This window comes from Rhinatrema bivittatum, chromosome 6 (assembly GCF_901001135.1).
Source record: "Rhinatrema bivittatum chromosome 6, aRhiBiv1.1, whole genome shotgun sequence".
Lineage (NCBI taxonomy): Eukaryota > Metazoa > Chordata > Amphibia > Gymnophiona > Rhinatrematidae > Rhinatrema > Rhinatrema bivittatum.
In genome coordinates, this window is record NC_042620.1 from 185171178 (window position 1) to 185194605 (window position 23428).

The 23428-nt window shown below is 44.2% G+C and overlaps 1 protein-coding gene across 1 annotated transcript in view; it reads left to right on the forward strand.

Annotated features, from left to right (window-relative positions):
• The window catches only part of FAM117B (family with sequence similarity 117 member B), a 511577-nt gene that overhangs the window by 347389 nt on the left and 140760 nt on the right, over positions 1-23428 (forward strand). The window contains exon 4 of the mRNA XM_029606287.1: positions 9150-9263. Within this exon, the coding sequence (XP_029462147.1) occupies positions 9150-9263 (114 nt within the window). The remainder of the gene's footprint in view (positions 1-9149; positions 9264-23428) is intronic.

The following is a 23428-nucleotide window of genomic DNA, read 5'->3' on the forward strand; positions in this document are numbered from 1 at the left end:
ATGATATGACTGGACTACTCAGTGTGCTATATATAATTGATAATTTTGATTTTTCTCACAGGACAAGCAGGATGGTTGTCCTCACAAATGGGTGACATCGAGGATGGAGCCCACCACGGAAAACTTCTGTCAAAGTTTAAACAGAACTTTGACTGGCCCCTACTGGGCATGCCCAGCAAGGCACTGACCCTGCAGCCAGCAGGGGTCTCCCTTCAGTCTTCTTTTTTCCGCGCAGCAGTTGCCACGCGGTGAAAGGAGCTCTCTAACCACGTTCCTGACAGGAATTTGGAAGTTAATTTCCTAAGAAAATTTGCCCCTCAGGGGTCTCCCTTCGACAAATTTTTAGTCATCTTACGGAACCCGGTAAGTTTTTTGCCTTTTTCCATCGACTACCGTCGAATTTGGCCCTTGAGGCCTGTTGGCACTTACCGATCCCCAGCCTAAATTTTGGCTTCAGGCCATGGCAACGGGGTTCCGCCGTTGTCCGGATTGTACCCGGACTATGTCCATCACAGACCCCCACAGGGTTTGTGTGATGTGTTTGGGTAGTGAGCATGATGTCCTGACTTGCACCAAATGTGCCTTAATGACACCCAAGGGTCGCAAAGCCAGGATGGAGAAGATGGGGCTCCTCTTCCATGCACCCACCCCAACGCCATCGATAGCATCGACGTCATCGGAACCGGCACCGTCGAAGTTGTACCATCATCGTCAACCCTCCGGTGACCGCCCGCCATCGATCGCTTCTCGGCCGTCGACTCCCGTCCCTTCCCCGGATGGGCGAGGGGATCGGAAGGAAAAGCACCGCTATCGACGGCACAAATCTCGGCCTGTCGAGGATCCACAGCCATCGACCTCTGCTCAAGCCGAGCCACCGACAAAGAAGCCACGAACAGACCGGACACCCTCCACGTCTCGTTCGCAGGCATCGAGGAAACCCTCACCCTCCCGGGGTGCGGGGGCCGTGATCCCACCGGTTACGGTGGTCCCTCCGGCCCTGCCTCAGCCTCCCTCTCCCGTCGAGCCGGGTATGGTTACCCCTGGTCTCCGGGCAGAACTGGACCGGCTGGTCCAGGAGGCCATCGAGAAAGCGATGAAGAAATTGCAACCTCCATCGGCACCGTCTCCGGTTCCAGTGCCGCCCCCGGCACCGACACCGGCACCGGCTTCGCCACCGAGGAGGGAACCGACCACCGAGCCGTTTATACAAGCGCTAGCACCGCTACTGAGCCGCATGGAGGCGCTCATGACGGCCCTTCCATCGGTGATTCCAGTGCCATCGACAACACCACCGTCTCCGACTGGATTTTCATCGGCAGGAGAAACACCGTTCCGGATTCCCCCTTCCGGGGTGGTTCCATCGGTGCCTTCTGGTATATCTCCACCGATATATCCTTCGGTTCCATCCGTTCCACGCCAGGCACCGATTCCATCGACAGCACCGAAGCCATCGATGCCATTTCTGGTTCCACCTACGGCACCGATTCCACCTCGGTTTCCATCGATGCCTTTAGAGCCTCAGCCAGGTCCATCAGGGTTACAAACCCCACTTGATCCCTACGATACCTGGGGTGATGATGATGATACATCTTCTGACACGGATTTACCTTCGCCTCCATCTCCTACAGAGAGTAGAAAAAGATCTCCTCCTGAGGATCTATCTTTCATTAACTTTGTGAAAGAGATGTCAGAAGTTGTACCTTTTCAACTACAATCTGAAGCTGATGACAGACACCAGATGATGGAACTCCTTCAATTTCTGGATGCTCCAAAAATCATCGCTTCCATCCCTATACACCAGGTGTTTTTGGATCTGCTCAAGAAAAACTGGGAATCTCCTTCATCAGTGTCCCCAGTTAACAAAAAAGCTGACTCCACCTACCTTGTCCAGTCAGCACCAGGTTTCCAAAAACCTCAACTGGATCATCGCTCTGTTGTGGTTGAGTCCGCGCAGAAGAAGGCCAAGCGTCTTAAGCCACACTCTTCTACTCCACCTACCAGGGACAACAAGTTCCTAGATAGTGTTGGACGGAAAGTCTATCATGGAGCTATGTTGATTTCACGCATAGCTTCATATCAACTTTATATGACTCAGTACAACAGAGCCATCCTTAAGCAGATGCAAGACTATGCTGACACGTTACCAGACCAATACCAACCGCAGCTTCAAGCCCTTCTTCACAAGGGATTTGAGGCAGGGAAGCACGAGATTCGGACTGCCTACGACATATTCGATGCTTCCACAAAAGTTTCAGCCACAGCCATCTCAGCCAGACGTTGGGCTTGGTTAAAATCATCCAACCTTCGCCCAGAGGTTCAGGATCGTCTTGCTGATTTACCCTGCTTAGGCGATAATTTGTTTGGAGAGCAAATTCAGCAGATTGTGGCGGAGTTGAAAGACCACCATGAGACGTTGAAACAACTCTCATCTGTCCCACCTGAGCTGACCTCCAAGCAACCGCAAAAGAAAGACTCTAAGAAGTCATTCTTTCGACCACGCCGTTATTACCCTCCATCGGCCAGGCCTCGTCCAGCTCGATCCTCTACTAGGCCTCAACCGCGTCAGCCTAGGAAACAAAGGCCTACTGTAGCCCCTCCTCCTGGGCCTGCGGCTGGCCTTTGACTCCCCTGTAGGGAACACATGCCAAACCCCTCTTCCGGACATCCCTGTAGGAGGTCGACTGTACCATTTTCTACAACCTTGGTTGCAGATCACCTCAGATCAGTGGGTGCTAACAATTATCGCACAGGGTTACCACCTCAACTTCATAACTCTTCCGGCAGACTCCCCGCCTCTTCAAGCGTGGAGTCTCTCCACCCATTTGGTTCAATTACAACAGGAAGTATCCCTTCTTCTGCAATCAAATGCTATAGAACCCGTTCCTCCCTCTCAACGAGGCAAGGGATTCTATTCCAGATACTTCCTAATACCAAAGAAATCAGGGGGACTACGTCCCATTTTGGACCTTCGAGCCCTCAACAAATACCTTCAAAAAGAGAAGTTCAAAATGGTAACCCTAGGTGCGCTGCTCCCTCTGCTTCAAAGAGGGGATTGGCTGTGCTCTCTCGACCTCAAGGACGCTTATACCCATATTGCGATCACACAATCCCATCGCAAATATCTGCGGTTTCTAGTAGGCCACGAACATTATCAATACCGTGTCCTCCCTTTCGGTCTAGCTTCTGCCCCACGAGTCTTTACCAAATGTCTCGTAGTGGTAGCAGCATTCCTCAGGAAGGAAGGTGTCCACGTCTACCCATACCTGGACGATTGGCTAATCAGGGCCTCCACCCAACAGATAGCTCAATCCTCCCTAAAATTGACAATTCAAACACTCCTTTCCTTAGGGTTTCTCGTCAATTACGAGAAATCTTGCTTAGTCCCGTCTCAAACCTTATCCTTCATTGGGGCAGACTTGGACACCTTACAGGCAAAGGCTTACCTTCCTCTTCAGAGGGTCCACACCCTAATGTCCCTGGCTCGCCAGCTCCAGTCTCAGAACACTGCCACGGCTCGCCAGTTCCTCATTCTCCTAGGGCACATGGCATCCTCGGTTCAAGTCACTCCCATGACCCGACTAGCCATGAGAGTAACACAATGGACTCTACGACACCAATGGATTCAAGCTTTTCAGCCTCTGTCCTCCATAGTCACAGTCACACAAGTGCTGCGCCTATCCTTAACCTGGTGGACGACTCAGGTCAACCTCCTTCAGGGCTTACCCTTTCTTCCACCGGATCCGCAAGTAATCCTAACCACCGACGCTTCTCACATCGGTTGGGGAGCCCATGTGGACGACTTTCAAACCCAAGGGTTATGGTCCAAAGAGGAAGCCGAACACCAGATAAATTTCCTGGAACTTCGAGCAATCCGCTATGCGCTCCGCACTTTCAAAGATCATCTCTTTCATCAGATAATCTTAATCCAGACGGACAACCAAGTGGCCATGTGGTACATAAACAAGCAGGGAGGCACAGGCTCCTTCCTTCTGTGTCAGGAAGCTGCGCAGATCTGGGCGGAAGCCCTCTCCCACTCCATGTACCTCAGGGCCACTTACCTGCCGGGAGTAGACAATGTATTGGCAGACCAGCTGAGCCGTGTCTTCCAACCACACGAGTGGTCACTCGATCCTCTGGTAGCGACCTCTCTGTTTCACAAGTGGGGTTCTCCCCGCATAGACCTCTTTGCGTCCCCTCAGAACCACAAAGTGGACGATTACTGCTCTCTCATTCGGAGCCAGCACTCTCGGCCGAGGGATGCATTCTCCCTCAAGTGGACAACCGGTCTGCTCTATGCATTCCCTCCACTTCCTCTTGTGTCAAAGACTCTCGTGAAGCTACGCCAGGACGGGGGAACCATGATCCTGATAGCACCTTACTGGCCACGCCAAGTATGGTTTCCAATACTCCAGGATCTCTCCATCCGCAGGCACATTCCTCTGGGAAAGGACCCGCATCTGCTCACTCAAAACGACGGATGCCTCCTCCATCCCAACCTCCAAGCCTTGTCCCTGACGGCATGGATGTTGAAAGGTTAGTCCTTCAGCCTTTCAACCTTTCAGATTCCGTTTCTCGGGTCCTGATAGCTTCACGAAAGCCTTCCACAAGAAAGTCTTACTCATACAAATGGAAAAGGTACACATCATGGTGCACTTCTCAGTCCCTTGATCCCCTTTCCTGTCCAATCTCCAAATTCTTGGACTATTTATGGCATCTCTCTGAATCAGGTCTTAAAACCTCTTCTATCAGAATGCATGTCAGTGCGGTAGCCGCCTTCCATAAAGGTGTACAGGGTGTCCCTATTTCAGTACAACCCCTAGTAACACGTTTTCTTAAAGGCTTGCTCCATCTGAAGCCACCCTTACGTCCTCCGGCCCCATCTTGGGACCTTAACCTGGTTCTTGGTCGTCTAATGAAACCTCCTTTCGAACCTCTGCACTCCTGTGAGTTAAAGTATCTCACATGGAAAGTGTTATTCCTTTTGGCTATCACTTCAGCTCGCAGGGTTAGTGAATTGCAGGCCCTAGTTACCTATCCGCCTTACACTAAGCTCCTGCAGGACCGGGCGGTACTCCGCACTCACCCTAAATTTTTACCTAAGGTAGTTTCTGAGTTTCATATTAATCAATCCATCATACTACCTATCTTTTTTCCCAGGCCCCACTCCAACTCCGGGGAACAGACTCTGCATACCCTAGACTGCAAACGAGCTCTAGCTTTTTATCTAGACCGTACAGTTGCTCACAGGAAGAGCACTCAATTATTTGTCTCTTTTCATCCTAACAAGTTAGGACATCCTGTGGGTAAGCAGGCTCTTTCCTCCTGGTTGGCGGACTGCATTTCTTTTTGCTATCAGCAAGCTGGCATTCCCTTTCAAGACCGTGTAAAAGCACACTCTGTGAGGGCCATGGCGACGTCAGTGGCACACCTTCGATCGGTGCCGCTTCCTGACATCTGCAGGGCTGCAACCTGGAGTTCTCTCCATACCTTTGCAGCCCACTATTGTTTGGACAAAGCTGGAAGACAGGACTCCATCTTCGGCCAATCTGTCTTGCGTAACCTTTTTCCAACGTGACGTACCAACACCCTTCCACCTTCCCGGTAGGGTGCGGATGCCCTTTACCAAATTCCACCCCAGTTGTAGTGCCTGTTGCACGTCATTGGGTGCATTTGGTGCAAGTCAGGACATCCTCAGCTCGGTACTCACCCATTTGTGAGGACAACCATCCTGCTTGTCCTGTGAGAAAGCAAATGTTGCTTACCTGATGTAACAGGTGTTCTCACAGGACAGCAGGATGTTAGTCCTCACGAAACCCGCCCGCCACCCCCGCGGTGTTGGGTTTGTTTTGTTTTTACTTTCTAGGCACTGCCTGTAGCTTTGAAAATCAGACTGAAGGGAGACCCCTGCTGGCTGCAGGGTCAGTGCCTTGCTGGGCATGCCCAGTAGGGGCCAGTCAAAGTTCTGTTTAAACTTTGACAGAAGTTTTCCGTGGTGGGCTCCATCCTCGATGTCACCCATTTGTGAGGACTAACATCCTGCTGTCCTGTGAGAACACCTGTTACATCAGGTAAGCAACATTTGCTATATATTGCATAATACATCAAAGCAGATTACATTAAGATAAGTATCCCCAGAGGGCTTACAAACTAAGAGGTGAATTTTCAAAACAATTACATACACAAAATTAGCATATATGAGTGCAAGTAGCTATGTATGTTAAAAATACATGCATATTTTTAGTCTTGTGTACATTTATGCATGAAAAAAGGGGTGGTCTAGGGGAATTCTGGGTCGGGGCCAAAAGATACGGGCACAAGTTGGTATTTTATAAGAGAGGTGCACATTTGGCAACGTGTTCATGCAGTTTTAAACCTGCTAATTATTTTGTACAATTGATATCAGACTAGTCTATTATTTACTATTGGTTGGGTGGGAGGTCTGGGTGAACTGGGGGGAGTTCAAAGTGAACAACTAGGAGGGTCTCTGACTTGGAGAAGGACAGGGTGAACTGGTGGAAATTTTGCCAAAACTGATTTCAATGATGCAGAATTTTTTGCTGTGCATAAAACATACATGCATATGTGTTTAAAATAGGTAGGAAAAGAACCCACTTTCACAGGCCGATGAAGAAAGGTGCATTCAGTTGAATGCACCTTTCTCCCTGCACTTCAGCGCACATTTTCTGTGCACAAAACTTACTGCCGATGCAGCAAGGAATTTTGTGTGCAGAAAATGTGCTTTACTATATGGGAGTACTGCTTAGTGCTCTCATATGGAAATACCATGCAAATGAGGGCATTAAGCAGTACTCCCTAATGCAGAGAACACTGCCTTTGGCCAGTGCATCTTACCGATGGAAATTTAACTCCTGGGTCAAAGCTGGAGTTATTTTATTTATTTATTTATTTATTTTAAAAGATTTCTATTCCGCCCTTCTTACATTCAGGGCGGCTTACAAAAAACATTCATAAGCTTCATGATGACAATAACACGTATAAAATAAAAAGTAAAAGCAATCATTAAAATCTGTTCTAAATAGATGTGTGTTTAAAGTCTTTTTAAATGTTTTGGAATTATCACAAGTTCTTAATTCTTTTGGAAGTGTGTTCCAAACATTGGTCCAGCTGGCACTTAAAACCAAAAAAAAAAAAAGGGGGGAAAGAAAATGAAAAAGTCCAGAACACTTAACTGGATAAGTACTGACTAGTTCTTACTGTTCTGATAAGTATTTATCTGGCTAACTTGTAGTGAGCTGTTGCCAGATGATGATTGACAGTATATAAATAAATAATAATCTGAATGAACAATATTGGCGGTTCACAACAAATTAAATGATAGAAATAACAGATAGCTAGCTAAATCGGTACAAATGGCTGCGGCCTGTCAGGGATGCCTCCGCCCTCACCTTCCTGAGTTAAAATGTGCCTTTTTTTTTTTTTTAATGTTTTTAAACTCCTGATGCATTAGCATTGCATTAGTTTATAGTATCAGGAGTTATAAAAAAAAAAATTATCTGGGTATTACAGAGCACAGTTTAACACCCAGACTACTACATCAGCCTATCAATGTGTTGCAGATATTCACGTATGTTTTGCGCATACCTGATACGTGCAGGTTATAAAATCCTGTAGATGATCTCTGCACAGTCATATAAATGCATATATGAGTTATCCTCTCTGTTTGTATGTAAGGCAATGGAAGTCTGACCACAAAGGGTCTATACCAGTTCTGATTAATTCAGAATGCAAAAGTACGATTGCTAGAGTATTACAAGCAATGTGACCACATTTATATTGACTTTGCAAAAGTTTCACTGGCTGCTTGTGGTCTACAGGGCCAAAATTAAGTCTCTTTGATCTTGAAGGCTCTTAGAAGAAATGGGCCACATTACTTCAAGAACAGGCTATCTCTTTGCCTTTACGAGGCCTCCAGTGCCTTTCCAATGGACATCCCTAATTGTGCTTTCACCAAAGGAAATAGTCCAAAATCCGCTATTGAGCCTTCTCAGGAGCAGCCTTCACCTCTTGGAATGTGCTCCCAAAAGTGTTACACCTAACTCAAGACTATCTCCACTTCAGGAAACAAGTGAAAGCCTTGCTTTTCTGCTAAACCTTTAAAGGGTGATGTGATTGCTGAGCCAGCTGTATACACCCTGACTGAGATCTGTCTGATATTATATAAGTTATTTATCATACCTCCTAATGTTTTACTTCTGTATGCTAACATTTACCATAACTTTCCTGTTATATTCAGTTTTATGTTTGGTCTCCATATATCTTCTTTACTTGTTTATTAATTGCTGCTATATGTCCTCTCAACCTGTTTGTTAATGTGTATCCATTGTTGGTTTTAATGTTTACTGTGCTGATATTGTGAGGAATATTATATTTTCATTTAGTTTGCTTCCAATTTAACTTGCTGTACACTGCCTTGGGTGAATATTTTCAAAAAGATGATTAATCATAATTTTTTCTTTGAAAAATGACATAGGGAAATGTTCTTTTCTTTTCTTAAATCAGTGTTAAGGGTCTGAGCTTCCTCAGAAACTGATGAAATGTCCCACTGTAGAAGTGATAAGTAGTAGTAAGAGCAGGTATTTCCCCTGTTTGAGAACCACTGACCAACTGTGCAAATACTATGTTTAAATATCACATCCTTCCATGATTCTCTTCAAATGTGGTAATTACCTCTCTACATTGGATGAAAACAAAGTGCAGTAAACTGTGCTTTTTTTCTGTGCTAAAAATTTAAGCAAAAGGATACTTTATTGAAAGTCTATTTTTGTAAGGTTTACACTCAGCAGTATGACATAGTTTAAATGTGCTATGTTGCAGGGATGGCCAACTCTGGACCTCAAGAGCTTATAAACATGTCTGGTTTTCAGAATATCTGCAATGAATATACATGAGCTGAATTTACATGTAGTGCCTTCATTGTATGCAACTATATCTCATGCATATTCGTTGTGGATATCTTGAAAATCAGGCCAGTTTGTGGCTTTTAAGGACCGAAGTTGGCCAGCCCTGCTATATAGATTTTTAATTGTGCCCCATAGGCATGCTAAATGTAATGTTTATAATAATATACCATCAGTCACACAGTCTTTAAATCAAAATCTAAATTTTGATACTATACTTTTATTCTTCAGATTGCAAAATTGCGTCAGCAACTTCAGAGAAGTAAACATAGCAGCAGGCATCATCGGGATAAAGACAGGCAGTCTCCCTTCCATGGCAACCACGCAGCCATTAACCAGTGCCAGGTAAGGGCCCGATGTTCGCATGGGACATTGTGGGAGATGATACCATGGTAACTTGAAGTGATTTCCATGTCATGAATTCAAGAGACATAAGATGACTTGAATGGCTGGTTAACGCTGCACAAATTAGAACTATTGGAGGCATAAAAGTATTCTTTTCCATTGAAGTAACTGCACACCAAGGAAGAGGAGTTTTTAAGTAACATGAGCTTAGAGTTTGCAGGTTCTACTGCTTCTATTTTCTGCAGACCTATAGATACTTTCATATGTTCTGTAAAAGAGGTTTACATGATATAGTTAACATGTAATGTACAGTAACCATATTTAAGAAGTGGGGGAGCTGAATGACTGCATGACTACTAAATATGTTTTGCTTCTAAAAAGGGCCCTAATGAAACTTTGTTGGCAAAAATGTTTTGGTCCTGAAGCAGCAGTTTGTGCCGCGAAACATGGCCATATCGGCATGATTGTGTGACTCCAGAAGCCAGTTTTGATTTGGTGCTAAAGATAAGTAGCGAACTTTATAAGTGTTTTGGACTCAAAGAAAATAAATACCAGGTTGAAGGGGTTTTTCCAGTGATGGCGGCTAAGTAACGTGCAGCACAGTTATAAGTTGTCTATTTTTGAGATTTAACAGGATGCGCTGACTGAGGTTTTGTCCCCTTTATCTAATAAGCTGTTTATGGTTGAAGGATATAACATTTGACTTCTGGTTGTGTGAAAGGATTTTTGAGAGATATAGGAATAATAAATAAATAAATAAATAAACTTTAAAATACAGTTTATTGATGTTTAAGTTTTTTCTGCATAGACAGGAAAAGGGTTTATATTTGCTGTGGGAATATTGGTTGGATACACTTTAGAGCCTTTTTTAAGAAAAATGTGTTTCTCCCTAACATCTTCAGTAAATAGAGCAAAAAATTCATTCAGTTTTTCTGTGATGGCTTTATCCTCCCTAAGGTGCCCCTTTAGCCCTTAATCATCTTACAGACCAACCTACTCCATCACAGGCTTCCTTCTTTGAATATATTTTTAAAAGTTTTTGAGTTTTTGCCTCTAAGGCCAGCTTCTTTTCAAATTCTCTTTTAGCCTGCCTTATCAATGTTTTACATCTTACTTGCCAGTGCTCATGCTTTTTCCTATTTTTTTCAGATGGATTATTTTTCAAGTTTTGGAAAGTTTTTTTGGGCTAAAATAGCCTCTTATCCCTCCTTTTAACCATGCTTGTAGTCATTTGACTGTCCTTCCACTTTTTTTTAATGTTTGGAATACATGTGGACTTGGCTTCCAGGATGGTGTGTTTTAAACAATGATCATGCCTTTTGTAAATTTGTTACCTTTATCGCTGCATCTTTCAGGTTTTTTCTATATATTTTCCTCATTTTATCAGTCTATATCTTTTTGAAAGTTTAATGCTAGATCTGAAGCCAAATTTGATCACACTATGATGTCTGTGGCTGAGCGGCCCCACCACCATTAACTCTTGCACCAAATCCTGTGTTCCACAAGAATTGGGTCTAAAATGGCTCCACATTTTGTCGTTTTCTAGTTAATTGCTTCATGAAGCATTTATTTCATCTAGAAACTTTAGGTTCCTAGCACGTCCTGATATTACATTTACCCAGTCAGAAGCGGGGTAATTGAAATCTCCCATTATTACTGTGCTGCCAAATTTGTTAGCTTCTGCAATCTGTTAACATTTCATTTTCCATCTATTCATTTTGGGAAGGTGGTTGGAAGGATACTCTCACTTCTATATTCTTCCTCCATCACACACAGAATTTCCTCCCATAAAGATTCTACTGTGCTGAAGAAATTGGGGGGGGGGGGGTTACATGGGGACATTCTTATTGTCTGTATTCATTGTTGGAGTTAACAGTGTTTTTGTATGATATAAAATGAATAACGATATTTGAAAAAAAATTCTACTGTGCATTTAGTCTCCTGCAGGGCCTTTATCCTGTTGGACTCTATGTTATCCTTCACTACCACAAAGTTGGTCCACCCTATCATTGTGATATTTGTATCCTGGTATAGCTCTATCTTATTGGTTATCCTTCTTCCACCAGATCTCAGAGATGCCAGTTATGTCTACCCTCTTCATTCAGTGTTATATATTTTAACTCTTTCATCTTCTTTTTTAGACTTCTGGCATTAGCATACAGACATTTTAAAGCATGTTTTTGTTTACACCCCTGTCAATTGATAAGCAGGATTATGTGGGATCTTTTAACTTAGGTGATTCTTTACTTATAGGCACATGGGCTACTTTTGTTTTTATTGGAACCTCTCTATTGGGATGTCCTATTGCCTCTGTTTAGCATCCTTTGAAGATACCTTCCTCCTACCTATGTGCTGCTGCCTCTATCTATTTACCTTGTTGCTTTCAAGTGTTCTGCTGCTGCCAGTATAGCCCCTCAAACAACATTTTTAAATTAAAAAAATAAATACAAAAATGCTGAAAAACATAGAGAAACTAAAGGCAAAAGACCTGTAGTAAGTAGATTTAAGACCTGCATCTCTGGGCACCAGTTGGCCATCACACATACACACTTGGTCTGCAATAAGTGCTGGGGCCTGACCCACATCTCCAGTTGCTACACCTGTAGTCATATGTCCCCCAAAAATCGGTAGTATTGTGTCTGAAAGATGGAGGCCCTAAGGAAGGCGCCAGCAGTTAAGAGCCCCAAGCTTCTTTGTCAAGAACCAGTGTTATATGGCTCCCGGCTCGAGAAATCGAAGCAGAAAGTTTCCTCCTCTCAATCCTAAAAGCGCGGGAAGACTTCTGGATCCATAACAGATCAGGAGTTGAGCATAGTGCAGAAATCTGTGGTGCCAGAGGAGGCTTAGAGAAAAGTGCCTAAGTGTCATGGGGATTCGTTTTGGGGCTATTCCTCTTGGAGCCAAAGCAAAGATTGGTGCCATTAGCATAGGGCTTAGTAAGAGCAGGCTCCTCGTCACTGAGGTGGGACATGGCCTCATTGGTGCAGGTGCTGTCTTCATTCGTGGTATGCAAGGTTGTCATGGCACAGAGGTTTCTATTTTATCCAGACCCAGTGCCCTCCATCCATGTCAGCATGCTTGCAGCAGTTATCCTGGTTGACAAACTTCTGCTGGCCTGTCAGATGAAAATGTGACAGATATAGCATAGAAGCTGGACTTGAAATATAGAGTGCAAACTGCCCCAAGATTTGGTGGTAAGAGGAGTTTTTAGAGCATCTAAATTTGATCACGTTTCTCCTTTGTCCAAGAACTTCACGGGTTACTGGTTCGCTGCAAGATTGTTTTAAAAAAAATGTTTGTTTAACTTTCAAGTCCTGTACTAGGGGTAAGCCTGATTACTGTTTCAATCTTCTTATACCATATAAGCCCTCAAGAGTGCTAAGCTCTTCTCACAGGACAAGCAGGATGGTAGTCCTCACATATGGGTGACATCACAGGATGGAGCCCAATCACGGAACACTTTTTTGTCAAAGTTTCTAGAACTTTGACTGGCCCCTACTGGGCATGCCCAGCATGGCACTAACCCTGCAGCCAGCAGGGGTCCCCCTTCAGTCTTCTTTTTTTCACGCAGCAGTAGCCACGCGGTTAAGGAGCTCCACAGAGATTCCTGACAGGAATTTTCCTCACGGAATTATTAAAAAGTTTCATACCCCACAGGGGTCCCTCCTTCGAATTTTTGACTCTGCGGCACTCCGGTAAGTTTTTACCCGTTTTCGGTCGATTCCCGTCACATTTGGCCCTCGCAGCCTACTGGCTGTCAACCGTACCGCGGCTCGAGTTTTTCATGGCCATGGCGTCAAGGTTCCGTCGATGCCCGGACAGCAATCGCACCTTGTCCATAACAGACCCTCATAAAGTCTGTGTAATGTGTCTCGGATGTGAGCACGATGTCCTGACCTGCACCAAATGTGCACTAATGACACTGAAAGGTCACAAGGCCAGAATGGAGAAGATGGAACTTCTCTTCCGTGCTCAAACCCCAATGCAGTCTATTGCATCGACGTTGTCAGAACTGCCACCGTCAACTTCGCGTCAGTATCGACCACCGGCCGGTGACCGTCAGGCATCGACGACTTCTCGGCCTTCAACTCCCTCTACTCCCCCTCAGGACCGAGGGGATCATAGAGAGCGACATAGACATCAGAAGCCTCGGACCATCGAGGGAGCAAAATCATCGACCTCGCCATTGTCCGATTCGCCGTCAAATCCTTCTTCTGCCTTCACCTCCTTCTGAAAGCAGAAAGCTTTCTCCTCCAGAGGACCTTTCCTTCATAAACTTTGTGAAGGAGATGTCTGAATTGGTTCCCTTCCAATTACAGACCGAGCAAGATGACAGGCACCAAATGATGGAGTTGTTGCAATTCCTGGATGCTCCCAAGGAAATAACCTCCATCCCTATCACCAAGTTCTTCTGGATCTCCTCAAAAAGAACTGAGAACACCCTGGCTCTGTTGCTCCAGTCAATAGGAAGGCTGACACCACTTATTTGGTACAGTCAGCCCCAGGTTTTCAAAAATCTCAATTTGATCACCACTCTGTTGTCGTGGAATCTGCCCAAAAGAGGGCAAAGAGATCAAAACCTCACACTTCCTTTCCCCCAAGCAAGGAGCAAAAATTTCTAGATGCCATTGGTCGCCGGGTCTTCCAGGGCTCAATGCTCATCTCTCGAATTGCCTCTTATCAGCTCTATATGACCCACTACAACAGGGTCTTATTTAAGCAGATACAAGACTTGACAGACTCCCTGCCTCAGCAATTTCAAGATCAGCTCCAAACCCTAGTAAACAAGGGTTTTGAGGCGGGCGAGCATGAGATAAGATCATCTTACGATATCTTTGACACTGCTACCAGGGTATCTGCAGCTGCTATCTCGGCGAGAAGATGGGCCTGGCTCAAGTCTTTGGACCTTCGCCCTGAAGTGCAGGATAGATTGTCCGACCTGCCCTGTGTGGGAGACAATCTGTTCGGCGAACAGATTCAACGAACAGTGGCGGAACTCAAGGACCATCATGAGACCCTGAGACAGCTCTCTCTGATGCCTTCTGATTATGCCTCCAAGCAGCCATTCAGGCAGGATACTAAAAAGTCATTCTTCCATCCAAAGAAGTCCTATCCACCACCATCTAGGACTCGTTCCACGAGACCTTTCCAAAAGGCCCAATCTCATCAGATACAAAAACAAAAGCTGCAAGCAGCTCCTCAGCTGGGCCCTTCTTCCGGTTTTTGACTCCTGCATAGAGAGCAGCAGCCAACTTCCACTGCCTAAGATACCAGTGGGAGGTCGATTGTGTGCCACTTGTTGTGGAAATGGCACAATCACCTCAGACCAGTGGGACCTCATCATAATCTCTCAGGGTTATCACCTGAACTTTCTCTTCATCCCACCGGATTCCCCACCTCAGCTGACGTGGGGAACATCAGACCACTCATCACTTCTGGAACAGGAGGTCTCCCTCCTCCTCCATTCCAGAGCAATAGAACCAGTACCCTATTCCCAACGAGGCCTAGGATTCTATTCCGGGTACTTTCTAATCCCCAAAAAATCAGGCGGCGTTCGTCCACTTTTGGACCTACATGCCCTCAACAAGTACCTCCAACGAGAAAAGTTTAAGATGGTAACCTTGGGTTCCCTCCTTCCTTTTCTGCAAAAAGGAGACTGGCTCTGCTCTCTAGACCTCCAGGATGCATACACTCATATTGCGATAACTCCATCTCATCGCAAATACCTGAGATTTCTAGTAGGCCCCAAGCACTATCAGTACCGAGTGCTTTCATTCGAGTCTTCATGAAATGTCTCGTAGTAGTTGCTTCCTTCCTCAGGACTCAAGGTGTTCACATCTACCCCTATCTAGACGATTGGTTGATCAGGGCTTCCACTCAGCAAATTGCTCTGTTGTCCCTGCATCTTAACTTACACACCATGATTTCGCTAGGATTTCTCGTCAACTACGACAAATCCTACTTAGTCCCATCTCAAACCTTATCATTCATAGGGGCAGACTTGGACATCTTGCAGGCAAAAGCTTTTCTACCTCGACAACGAGCTCTCATTCTCGTCTCTCTCGCACACCAGCTGCAGTCTCAGCGCTACACCACTGCATGCTGCTTTCTCATCCTACTGGGACACATGGCATCCTCAGTTCAGGTCACCCCAACGACCCACCTAGCCATGAGAGTCATGCAGTGGACTCTAAGGTCACAATGGACTCAATGCATTCAGCCCCAGTCGACCATTGTCCATGTCACCGACTCAACTCCGTCAGTCTCTCGCCTGGTGGAAAAATCAGATCAATCTCCTCCAAGTCATGCCCTTCCAACCTCCAGACCCTCAAATAATTCTCACCACCGATGCTTCCAATCTCAGCTGGGGAGCCCATGTGTCCAATCTGCAGAGACAAGGATCTTGGTCTCCAGGGGAAGCCAAACACCAAATCAATTTCCTGGAGCTGCGAGCAATCAGATATGCTCTCAGGGTATTTCAGGATCGCCTGTCCAATCAAGTCATCCTGATTCAGACGGACAACCAGGTGGCCATGTGGTATGTCAACAAACAGGGAGGGATGGGCTCCTACCTTCTGTGTCAGGAAGCTGCGCAGATATGGGCGGAGGCCCTCTCCCACTCGATGTACCTCAGGGCCACCTACTTGCCGGGAGTGGACAATGTGTTGGCAGACAAGCTAAGTCGCGCCTTTCAACCGCACGAGTGGTCTCTCACCCCTTAGTGGCGGACTCAATCTTCCAACAATGGGGTTACCCTCATATAGATCTCTTTGCAACATGACAAAACCGCAAAGTAGAGAACATTTGTTCTCTCACTCGCAGCCAAAACTCACAACCAAGAGATGCATTCTCCCTCTCGTGGGCGACAGGTCTCTTATATGCATTCTCTCCACTTCTTGAAATTTAGGAAAATGATTCAATCAATGTTCAGTCAAATCTTTGTCACTGAAGTTCTTATATACTGCTTAAGTACTTCTCATTGACCTGTTATGTTTTATTTTATATTGATTTCTATTTATTAGATTTCATTTTATCTTATCTGTAAGATTTTTAAATTGTTTCAATTTTTATTTTATTATTTTTACTAATTGCAATATTGAAATTTGATCATGTGCTTATTATATCTGTAAACTGTTTTGAAAATGTTTTAATTTAAAATTGGTATAGCAAAAATAAATATTACCCTTCAGCTGATGGGTTCAGTCTTTCTCCTTTTTCTGTGTGCATGCACAGTTTCAGTGTAACATTTCTGGCTGTGGGAAATTATGCACCTGGAATTCTGCAACAAGAAAAGTGTATGAAACTTCACAGGTGGGGAATGTACACAGGTAAACTATCTCACATGTGCAAATTAAAAACAGACACAAAAAGGCAGAAAGTGCTGGCAGCAAGAATGCATACATATACCACATGCACAGAATTATCTTCCTCTTCTCTCCTTGCACACATTCCCCCAGCAACAACCAGTATGTGCGTGCACACACTCTCCTCACACCCCACCACACACATCGTACACCACCTCCCATCCCCAGCACACAGAAAATTTCCCCCACTGGCAACTGAAATATGCACACAATGCTATTCCTCTCCCCCAGCACATATGCACACCCTATATCCCTGCCCTTGGTTAATGCCTACAGGTCTCTGATTATGTTGAAATGTAGCAGCAAGCCGAGCAAGGAAATAAGTAAACAGAAATTTGCATATGGTTATGACTGCTAACCAATGGTAGTGAAGCTTTCAGAATGCTTGGTGACATCACAATGTGCTGATACCTCTCTATTCTAGCTGAACTGAACTGGTCTGTGTGCTGGGGGTGTGAGGTGGTGTACGATGTGTGAGGGTGTGAGGAGAGTGTGGGGTGTGAGGAGAATGTGTGCAAGGGGTTTCTAGGCAGAAATTTTGGACTAAAACAGGATAAATGATTCAAACATTATTGGGGTAGGGGACAAATAGATATAGGCAATTATTTTTATAAAATCATAATCCTTCTAGAAAGCTAGTCTATAAAGAAGTTTAAATCTCAGGGAGGTTGTGACACTGAGTATTTTGAAAGCCACCCTGCTACTTGATAGTAGTCATACCTATATGCAGGAAATTTCTTTACCAAAAAAGGAAACTAGACATCATAAAATGTTAATACATCTCCTTTTTTCATTTAACTTTTCTTTTTTCTTTTTGTTTACTTTTCATTCCTTTTTTTCTAGCTCTCCTTTCTTTCCCCAGCCTTAAATTAATCTATTTCCCATGTATCCCTTCCCTTTTCAAAGGTGCACAAATCTACCCTCCTTACCTCACCCCTCCTCCTATCATGCTTTTCTTCTTCCCTGTCTCCTATCATTCCTTTCCATAGGCTCATCCAATATGTCCTTGCAATTTCTCCTTAGTCTCTGCTTATTTTTTTTCCTTCCTTTTAATTATGTCCCATGGTGATAAAAGCTACTGTGTAAGAGCAAGAGTTTTTGGTTGTTTGTAGTGTTGCTCTGTTATTTCTAGCTCACACTGTGAAATTTAATGGTTGTAAAAAAAAAACAACCCAAAAAATACCCAGTATGTGTGTATATCTTTCTCTCTATCTATCTATATACACACATACACTGGTTTGTTTTTGTTTTTTTTTGTTTTTTTACAAACAGCAGAAGTAGAATTCTAAGCAGTATGTTTTCTATAGCTGACATTGTTATACAATAAGTCCATCATTGTTTAATGATGTGCTGTAACTGATTGACAGCTATAGAAAACATATCCTGAGCTGCTTATTCTTTTTGTACTGTGCTATATGTACTTATATAGAAGGGAATAAAGTGAATATGAAGTAAAAGGCTTCCAGCAGCCTTATAGAGGCAATTCAGCTGTCTGAGCCGTGTAGTGACATCACCAGAAGAGCATATTAAGAAAGCCTAAGAGTTGGGCTGTATAGTAACTCAGACATTTTTTTTGTATATCTTTTACAGCAAAATGTTAGTCTTGGTCCTTCAGCCTATTAGCCCTTTTGATGTAAACTTAACTGATTTAAATGTAGACATGCAGTAAGTCTTTGTAGCAGCAATAGCCTGCAATGATTGATATATATATTTTTTTATTAATGTCCAGTCATCACAGTAATTCTCCTGAACCCTTTAGGGCAGTTATTTTAACTATCAGATTGCTTCTTATGGGATTTGACTGATTCACATTGGGTATGTTGTGAAAGATGGCATGAAACAAATCTTTTCTTAGCATTCAGACATGTTAATCCTCACCAGTGGATTATGCACCTCTACCAGCAGATGGAGATAGAGCAAAGTTGACATCATGGATATATACCCCTGCACTGACATCAGCCACCAGTATTCTCAGTCTCCAGCAGACGGTGGATGTGCATCTCCCTACTGGGGAGGAAAGGAGGAAGCTAATTTGCTCTGCTCTCTTGTGGTGATACCTTATGGGTCCCTCCCTCAGTCTAGTTTTCCTGAGGTGAAATCTTCTCTTTTGGCATGATGGTTGTGCTAGGGGTTTCAATCATTTTCGAACCTGCAGGGGAACGGCATCTCAGAGTAGGTCTCAGTCCTTTCGTCCTAGGCAGCCCAGATGGGGGGAGTAGGCTCAAGTGATGGAGCCCCCCCCCCCCCCCCCCCGAATCTCTCAATGAAGGTGTGCCCACTCACCCCTGGGAGCAGGAGATTGGGGTTCACCTCTTTTTTTTTTTTTTTTTTTTTTATCAGAGGTGGGTCGAGATCACATCAGACCAATGGGTTCTGGAGGTGATAAGAGATGGCTATGTTATGGAGTTTCTCAGCATTCCTCCGAACATTTTCATGGTGTGTCTCTGCAGCTCTCCGCAGAAGAGGCAGGCAGTTGAGTGTACGTTGTCAAGACTCCTTAGCCTGTGGGCTGTAGGCTTAGTGCTTATGTCACAAAAAAAATACAGGCCGATATTCCATTTATTTCGTTGTATACAAGAAGGAGGGTTCCTTTCACCCCATCCTGGATTTCAAGGGAGTTAACCATCATTTGTTGGTGATTCGTTTCTGCATGGAAACCGTACGCTCAGTGATAATGGCAGTACAGTTGGGGGAGTTTCTTACCTCTCTGGATTTGTCAGAGGCGTAGCTACATATTCCCATCCAGCTGGAACATCAATGGTTTCTGTGTTTTGCTATTTTGGGGCAAAATTATCAGTTTCGAGTGCTACTCTTTGGTTTGGCCACTGAGCTCAGAACCTTCTCCAAGGTCATGGTGGTGGTAGCGGCAGTGTTGAGAAAGGATGGCATACTGGTCCACCTGTACGTACACGATAGGCTAATTCAGGCCAAGAATATGAGAGAGAGCCTTCAGGTCTCGCGCAAGGTGATCTCTTTGCCACAGGAACTAGCTTGGGTGGTGAACTTGGCCAAGAGTAATCTACAGCCATCCCAGACACTGGAGTATCTCGGTATTCATTTTGACATGAAGCAAGGAAGGTGTTCTTGCTGGAGATCCACATTCAGAAGCTGATGGCGCAGGTCTGACTATTGACAGAAACAGTTTGTCCAGTGTGTTCTTATCTATAAGTGCTTGGTTTGGCAGCCACCCTAGCGATGGTTCAGTGGGCAAGGATGCATATGCGTCCTCTTCAGTGCATGCTGCTTGCTCGTTGGAGTCCATAGTCTCGGGACTACCTTATATGGCTTCACTTACTGGTGGAGATCACCATCCAATTGCAGTAGTGGTTACAAGCTGATCATCTAAGGGAGGGTGTTTCCCTACAACTATCATACAGGCTAGAACTCGTGATGGATGTAAGCCTTCAGGATTGGGGGCCTCAATGTCAGGAGTTGACAGCACAGGGCACTGGATGACATAAGAGTCTCTCTGGAGCATCAATTGGCTGGAAGCTTATGCCGTTTAGTTGGCATGCTTGTGATTCGTCAATCGTTTGCAGGGTCGAGTGGTCCAAATAATGTCAGACAATGCAACAGTGGCTTACATCCATCACCAGGGAGGAACCAAGAGCCAGCAAGTGTCACAGGAAATAGCTCAACTTATGGAATGAGCGGAAGTACATCTTCAGGAGATCTCAGCCTCACACATTGCAGTAAAAAACAATGTAAGAGCAGACTTTCTCAGCAGACAGTCTGGATTGAGGACAATGGGAATTGTCAAACAAGCTCATAGTGGACCGCTGGGGCATCCTGTTTCTAGACTTCTGGCTACATCTCACAATGTGAAGGTTCCTCGTTGCTTCAATTGCAGGAGAGATCTAAAGCCATTGGGTATTGATGCCCTCGTGCATGAGTGGCCGGAAGGCAAGCTTCTGTATGCTTTTCCCCCATGGCCCATGGAATGGGTTACCCCAAGAAACCTTGATGGGATCAGTGATTTTTTAGGACCTGGTTATTCGATCAGCACTGCTAGCACTACTCGATATATCTGCAGCTTTCGACACGGTGAAGCACTCCATCCTCATCAACCGCCTCTCAGACATTGGTATATCAGGAACAGCCATGGAGTGGTTCAAGTCCTTCCTCAATAACAGGAAATTCAAGGTCAGAATTAGCAACAAAGAATCGCACCCTGTCAATGCCACATTCGGAGTCCCCCAAGGATCTTCTCTATCCCCCACTTTATTCAACATCTACCTCCTTCCGCTCTGTCAGCTTCTCACAAAGCTAAAGGCTATTCATTTCATCTACGCAGATGATGTTCAGATCCTGATACCAGTCAAAGAATCAATCGCTAAAACGCTCACTTTTTGGAACAGTTGCCTTCGGTCTATAACCGCACTCCTTACCAACCTTAATTTAGTACTCAACACATCTAAAACGGAACTACTACTCATCGATCAAGAGGACAACAAACATGCTCAGATGCTCTACAACCTCCCTTGACTCCAAATATCTACTACCACAAATGTAAGAGATTTGGGAGTAACTATAGACAATCGGCTGAATTTAAAAAGATTCGTCAACAACACAACAAAAGAATGCTTCCATAAATTACTTATTCTAAAAAATCTGAAACCCCTCCTTCACCTGCAGGACTTCCGAACAGTTCTCCAAGCCATCTTATTCTCAAAAATAGATTACTGCAATTCCCTTCTAATCGGCCTCCCAGCTATCACCACCAAACCACTTCAAATGCTACAGAATTCCGCAGCAAGAATCTTAACCAATACCAGCAGAGGAGATCACATCACCCCCGTCCTTATGTATTTACATTGGCTCCCTATCAAATTCAGAATTCAGTATAAAGTGCTAACCATGATCCACAAAACTATTCACTCTCTAACCTCGCTCGAACTATCCTGCCCTCTTCAACATCACTCAGCCTCCAGACCAATTAGAACAACATACCTAGGTACCCTTCATGTTCCCCCCGCCAAGTCAGCTCTCAAGAAACGAGCTTTCTCAATTGCTGGACCCATACAATGGAACAATCTTCCCTCGGAACTCCGCACAGAACCTTGCCTGCGGACGTTCAAAAAAAACCTGAAGACTTGGCTCTTCTCAAGAGCATTTACTTAAAGTTCCTTACCGGACCCTACTTTATAGAACTTAGGTTCGGACATGTTTAACTGCTCGAAGTTCCCCTTACTCCTTATCATGTATTCCTTGTTTTGATTCTCATGTTTACCTATTCACTATTCCCCATAATCCCCTCTCGTAATACTTGATCAATTCTAATTCTATTCTTGTTCAATTTTTGTTAAATTATTGTTAAATTATGTTCATATTGCTCATATTGTTAAATTATGTTCATATTGTTCGCTGTAATTTCCAACTGCTGGTTCGCTGTAAACCGAAGCGATATGTACTTGTACACGATCTTCGGTATAAAAAAGTCTTTAAATAAATAAATAAATGGAATCTGAGACTTGCCAGTTTGGCATGTCATATATGAGAGAGAAATATCTAGACACCAGTGGTTCTGTAACCTTTTGTAGTTTTAAATTTGAGTTAATGAATTTTTTTTTAATTCTTTATCAAATTTTTTGATTTACAATACAAGTATCAAACTTGCAACTGAAATTACAGATTTATGTAGTCATAAAAAAAGGGAAATAAAATATTTCAATCATTTTTCCTATTACATATTCTGTATTCTTTCAAGCAAAAAAGAGAAGTATATCCAAATTTGAGCATTTTTTTTTTAATAACATAATATGCAATTTTGTAAGTTAATTCCCCAAGTCCATTTATTTGCCATTCTTTTCGGCCCCCAAAAGTGCTCTAAGGTGTTCAGGGTCAGTGTATTGATATCTCTGCCCATTCAATTTTATTGCACACTTACAAGGATACCGGAGTATAAATTGACTACCTTTTTCAAGCACACATTTTCTTAAAGCGAGGAATTTCTTCCTCCTGAGCTGAGTGGTTTTCACAAGATCAGGGTAATTCCATACTTTATTACCATAAAATGTTTTTGACATATTTCAAAAAAAATATTTCAATATATTATCTCTCTGATACAAATGCTAATGTTACCAACATATTATCCCTTTTCTCTATTACCAGCTCATCTTGAGATTTATCAAGGAGGTTTGTCAGGTCTACTGATAGCTCAGCATCTATTTTCCGAACTTCCAATTCCTTATTTAGTATTTCTACCTTAGGCCTAGATTTATCAAAATGCGGTAAGTACCGCATGCGATAGCAAAAGGGGCGTGGTTTATGCTAATGTAGTATTTATCGCATTTTGCGATAATTACCTATGCGAAGAGATAAGTTAGTGCACATTGCGATACCACTTCATATTCTGCGATACAAGCCAAACCTGATGTATTTCCTGCATTCAACCACTGGGGGACCCATTGTTCAATGAGAGAGAGAGAGAGAGAGAGAGAGACTGGCCATAATGGCATGTCCCATGCATAGGTATTTGTATCCCTAGGATAGGCCCACCTAGTAACTTGAGGTGGGGAGTAGGTAAGAGTGTAGGGGGTTAGGGGCCGCTTTCACATTGTACATGAGACGTACGAACAGAACAGTGGTCTCTTGTGAGGATTGGCTGGCCTTCGGAGTGAGGAAACTCACTCCAAGATGAGATTTGGGCAAGGGTCTCTCAACCTAGCTTGATGGACTCACATCAAGCTAGGTTGAGAGACCCTTGCCCAAATCTCATCTTGGAGTGAGTTTCCTCACTCCGAAGGCCAGCCAATCCTCACAAGAGACCACTGTTCTGTTCGTACGTCTCATGTACAATGT